Source organism: Ixodes scapularis, unplaced genomic scaffold, assembly GCF_016920785.2.
Source record: "Ixodes scapularis isolate PalLabHiFi unplaced genomic scaffold, ASM1692078v2 PGA_scaffold2__306_contigs__length_199485367, whole genome shotgun sequence".
Classification (NCBI taxonomy): Eukaryota; Metazoa; Arthropoda; class Arachnida; order Ixodida; family Ixodidae; genus Ixodes; species Ixodes scapularis.
Window position 1 is genome coordinate 178,064,130 of NW_024609857.1, and position 5,008 is coordinate 178,069,137.

The window sequence follows — 5,008 nt, forward strand, 5'->3', positions numbered from 1 at the left end:
TCAATGAGAACGGAACTTGAGAGCATCTCTTGTCCGTTTTTTTGCAAACGTCTCTTGAAGTTCTTACAGTGGGCAATGTTTTGTCAGTTCCGAATTTGGAAGAGCTAATTGGCCTAATGGATTCTTTAGACAAGCCCGTACTCCACAGAATAGTGCGTAAATGGTCAGAAGACAGTATGGTTAAATTCCAGGCTGCCACTGGCTTTGACGCTGGAAGCTTTATAAGTTTGCTAGTACTTTGTCTAAGATCAGCAGCGGTTGAGATCAATACGATCGTTTTCGCGGTGTATGTATATAGGTCCTCACAAGCACCTTTACTTTCTGAAATGTATTTAGCTGTATTGGACCTTAAACCTGTGGCTCGTACGCAAGTAGCGAGTTCAACAACGTTTATTGCACGCACCGTGAGCCCTTATATACAGTATGCCCTAGCGGCGCAGCTGCTGTGCCGATGACAAGGCTGACGATGACAAGGCTGATCTGGTATCAGCTAGTGACGCTGCGCTACATCTTCCCTCTTTCAAACAAAACAAAACAACCAAGAGAAAAACAATATACAAAAAATTAAGGAATAGAAAATAGTACGCTTGCAGGATCACGCTTAAAGTTCTGGTCTTGGATATCTGACGGGGCTCCGCCGTTGTCTTGAACTCCTCCTGAGCTCCTGGGTCGGAGGGTCTTGTGATGGTGGGGCTCCAGTTGAGGGTTCTTCCCTCACCTGGCGGCCAGTGGATTCAGCAGCCGCAGTGGTGACAAGTTGCTGTTGCCGAGGCGGCAGCACGCGCAGGTGCTCTCTCGTTCTGCGTAGCACACGTCCGTCACCAGTTTCGATCACAAAGGAGCGCGGAGGCCCCGCACGCCTCATGACGACTGCCGGAGACCACGTGTGTGAAATGGTGTCAAATGCAGACACTTGCTGACCATCTTGTAGTTCCGGAAGGGCCTTTGTTCTGTTGTAGAAGGTCCGCTGCTTGCTGCGGATCTCTTGTAGTCGTTTGTGCACCTCTTTGGGCGGTACGATGGCTGGTTCCAGGCAGCAGTCGGGAACCGGAAGCAGTGTGCGCGTCTGACGACCCATTAGCCTCTGTACTGGTGACTTGAGCAGGTTATCCCTTGGGCTGTTGCGCCATTCCAGGAGGGCGCTGCAGAAGTCGAGGGTATCGTAGGAGCACCTCGTTAGCAGTTTCTTTGCCTCTTGTACGGCTCGCTCAGCCATTCCGTTGGAGCGAGGGTGGTGAGGGCTTGACGTGACGTGAATGATTCGAAACTTACTCACAAAGTCCTTGAAGTTGTAACTATTGAAGGGGGGCCCATTGTCACTGCACAACTTGGCTGGTATCCCATGAGTAGCGAAGACTTCTGCACAGGCGGATACCACTGAAGATGCCGTGGACTGTCGCAGTTCCTTGATCTCGAAAAAGAAAGAGTAGAAGTCAACAATTATCAAAAAAGTCCGATTGTTGTGGTAGAACAAGTCTAGCCCCACCAGCTGCCATGGTAGGTTGGGTAGTTCATGGCTCAGTAATGGTAATCTTGCGTTTCTGGGCTTATGCTTCGTGCAGACCCCACATGACTTTGCAAGAGCTTCAATGTCGCATGACATGGTCGGCCAATACATCACTTCTCGGGCGCGCATCTTCATTTTTGCTTCACCCCCGTGTGCGGCATGCAAAAGTTTCAAAATCTCCGTCCTCTTGGCTTTTGGAATTACCACTTTGTTACTCCTGAAGACCAGCCCATCTTCCACGTGCATCTCGTCTCTGTAGTTCCAGTACGTTCGAAGTTCCTCCGGGACGTCTCGTTTCTCAGCTGGCCAGGATGCTGATGCATACTCTCGGAGCTGGATGAAAGCCGCGTCGTTTTCTGTCGCCTGGAGGATGTCGTGGAGCCGTGCATCTGAAACTGATAGCGTAGAAACAATGTTGACTTGAAACTGGTCGCTTTCGTCCTTTAGCATAGTTTTGGTTGGGAACCTTGACAACGCGTCCGCTAGAAAAAGTTCCTTCCCTGGCTTGTACTGCACGGTAATGGGGTATCGCTGAAGCACTAGCCTCATCCTTTGTAGGCGGAGCGGGCAGTCACAAAGGGGTTTCCTGAATATTGCTTCCAGTGGCTTATGATCCGACTCTACAGTCACAGATGAGTGCCCTAAAATATAATCTTTAAACTTGTTGCATCCGTGTACTATAGCGAGTGCCTCTTTTTCAATCTGAGCGTATTTTTGCTGAGTCTCGGTGAGGGAGCGTGATGAGTAGGCGATAGGATGTCCGTTCTGAATAATCACCGCCCCGACGCCGGTCTGGCTTGCGTCCACTGACAACGTGACTGGTTTACCTTGCTCAAAATACGCAAGTACCGGCGCCTTGATAAGCGACTCTCTGAGCGTTTTAAAACTGCTTTGTTGGCGCTCAGTCCAAACCCAAGCGATATCTTTTTTCAACAGCTCGCGTAATGGTGCTGAGAGGGCAGACATATTTGGTATGAATCTTGCGACAAAGTTCGTCATGCCAAGAAATATTTGTAATTCCTTACGGTCTCTGGGCTCCGGAACAGCAAGGATGTCCTCGACTCGTTCTGGGTCTAGGCTCAGACCTTCAGTCGTCAAAATGTGACCTAGGTACCGTACTTGGTCCTGCAGAAAATGACACTTTTTTAAGTTCAACTTGAGATCGTGTCTCTCGCAGCGTTCCAGTAAGTTTTTTAGGTTCGCGTCATGTTCTTGTATCGTGGTTCCCCAAACTAAAATGTCGTCCATGACGACTGCTACGTTCTTTAGGCCTTCTAGGACACCGTGCATTGCGCGCTGGAATACTTCTCGGGCTGTGGAAATTCCGAACGGCATGCGCAGAAACCTGTATCTGCCATAAGGGGTGCTCATGGTACAAATGTGCGAACTTGCCTCAGACAACTTTATTTGCCAAAAGCCCGATGACGCATCCAATGTCGAAAAAAACTTGGCGCCGTGCAGATGTGGAGCTACATCTTCTAGCGTCGGCATGGGATAATGTTCGCGTAATAGACGTTTGTTAAGATCAGATGGGTCTAAGCAAATTCTGACCTTATCTTTCTTTACGACGACCACCATGTGACTCGACCATTCTGTTGGTTCGTTTACCTTCGTGACGACTTGATCCGCTTCCATGCGGTCCAACTCTGCCTTGACTCTATCCTGGAGAGCCACAGGTATTCGTCTTGCTGCCTTGACGGTGCCCTTGGATCCTGGTTGCAGCTTCATATCGTAGACCACACCCTTCAGCTGGCCGAGCCCTTGAAAAACTGCTTCAAAAGGTCGTGCTGCACCGTATAGCTCTGCGGTGCTCACACCTGCAACGCGAGTAATCAGTCCGAGGCGTTCTGCTACACTGCCACTCAAGGTGACTGGAACCTCTTGGCGTACAACAAAAAACCCAGCGTGACATTTTTTGTCTTGATTGCGTATATCGAGGCCAATTCTTTCTGGTGCCTTTTCTGCATGACCGAAGAACGTGTTTAGGGTGACGTCGCACTTTACTGTTGGCTTCGTCGTAACTTGGCCTAGTGTGGCCCTGGAGATGACACAACAATTGGCTCCGGTATCTATTTTGCAATGAACAGGAACGCCTTCTAGTGTAACCGTAGCCGTCCATAGATCCTCGCGAGATACAGCACCGACAGTTAGCGCTTCCAAGAAGTATGTCTCGTCATCGCTAGCCACAACCTCGTGTACTTGCTGTACGGGGGCCCTTTTCCGCCCTGACTTGCAAACTTTAGCGAAGTGATTAAGGCTTCCGCACTTGTTGCATTTCTTTCCGGCTGCGGGGCAAACCTTAGTTCTGTGCTTCGTAAACCCACACTTTTGGCACGATGATCCGATTTCTTGAACTAAGTTGATTTCTTTTTCGCGTTCCTTTGCTCCGCTTTGTATTGTATTGCACCGTTCTTCGCCCTGTTCCCAGGCTCTGCATCTTTCCACCGCTTTGGTGTAGGACGGGTTGTCGGATATGAGCTTTTGCTGAAGTTTCTTGTCCCGAACGCCCAGAATGATTCTACTTCTAAGTAGACGTTCTTCAATATCCCCAAACTCGCAGTTGTTTGCCAAAATACTAATGTCAGTCAACCATTCGTTGAAAGGTTCCCCATCTTTCTGGTCCCTCGTACCAAACACAAACTCGTTGTAAGTTAGGTTTGAAGCCGGCTTGTAGAAGCTATCAAACTTCTCAATGATAGTCGTCACGTCTTGCCTTTCCTCTTGGTTTACAAACGTAAATGTACTGAACGATTTCCTTGCATCTTCCCCGATTATCATTAACAAGGTCGCCGCCTGGACTTCTTTCGGTTGATGGCTGAGCAGGGTGGCCGTAGAAAACAGTTGAAACTCACATTTCCAAGTTGTCCAGTTCCGCCACAGGTCTCCCGTCGTGTCCAGGGGTTTTGGGGGCTGCAGCAGCGTTGTACAGGGCAGCACGATGGCCTGCTGCGGAGACGCCATCGTCCGGGTGGTGTGGCTGTCGCCTACTTTCCGTCGCTCGGTGGCTGCTTCATTGATCCGCGGCGCTCGGGCGATAAAGCACTTCTGACACCATGTGGCTCGTACGCAAGTAGCGAGTTCAACAACGTTTATTGCACGCACCGTGAGCCCTTATATACAGTATGCCCTAGCGGCGCAGCTGCTGTGCCGATGACAAGGCTGACGATGACAAGGCTGATCTGGTATCAGCTAGTGACGCTGCGCTACAAAACCAAATTTAAAGTTCAATCAGTCTTGGCGAACAGTGTACTAATCAAGCAGTATGTTGATGACTTTTTTATTTGTTTGTTTGAAGGATTCGATGTTTTAGATGGATTTTCTTTGTAAAGGAACAAGTACCAGTACTAGTCTTCACCAGTGAAATTTGCACAACTAAATGTCTTCAGTTGTTTTACTTAAAAAATATTAAATCCCAAGGATTGCGCTGGAGCTGGGTTAAAGTTGCACCTGAGCCGTTGTTACCCTTTCAAGGTAATCAAACTAAAGATTAAAAAAATGAGT

The 5,008-nt window shown here is 49.0% G+C and overlaps 1 protein-coding gene across 3 annotated transcripts; it reads right to left on the reverse strand.

The window, feature by feature from the left end:
• Positions 1–384: 384 nt before the first annotated feature.
• Positions 385–4,579, reverse strand: LOC121836416 (uncharacterized protein K02A2.6-like). Of its 3 annotated transcripts, XM_042291304.1 has the most exons (3): positions 4,360–4,579; positions 1,712–1,902; positions 385–1,411 (listed from the first exon to the last, which is right to left on the reverse strand). In XM_042291304.1, the coding sequence occupies exons 1-3, from the start codon at positions 4,466–4,468 to the stop codon at positions 602–604; spliced, it is 1,110 nt and encodes a 369-aa protein (XP_042147238.1). In that variant the 5' UTR covers positions 4,469–4,579; the 3' UTR covers positions 385–601. The 3 variants fall into 3 exon arrangements, with proteins under 3 accessions (XP_042147238.1, XP_042147236.1, XP_042147237.1); XM_042291302.1 differs by having other exon boundaries at positions 385–1,902; positions 4,360–4,577; XM_042291303.1 differs by lacking the exon at positions 4,360–4,579 and adding an exon at positions 2,533–2,719 and having other exon boundaries at positions 385–1,902.
• Between the last annotated feature and the right edge of the window lie 429 nt (positions 4,580–5,008).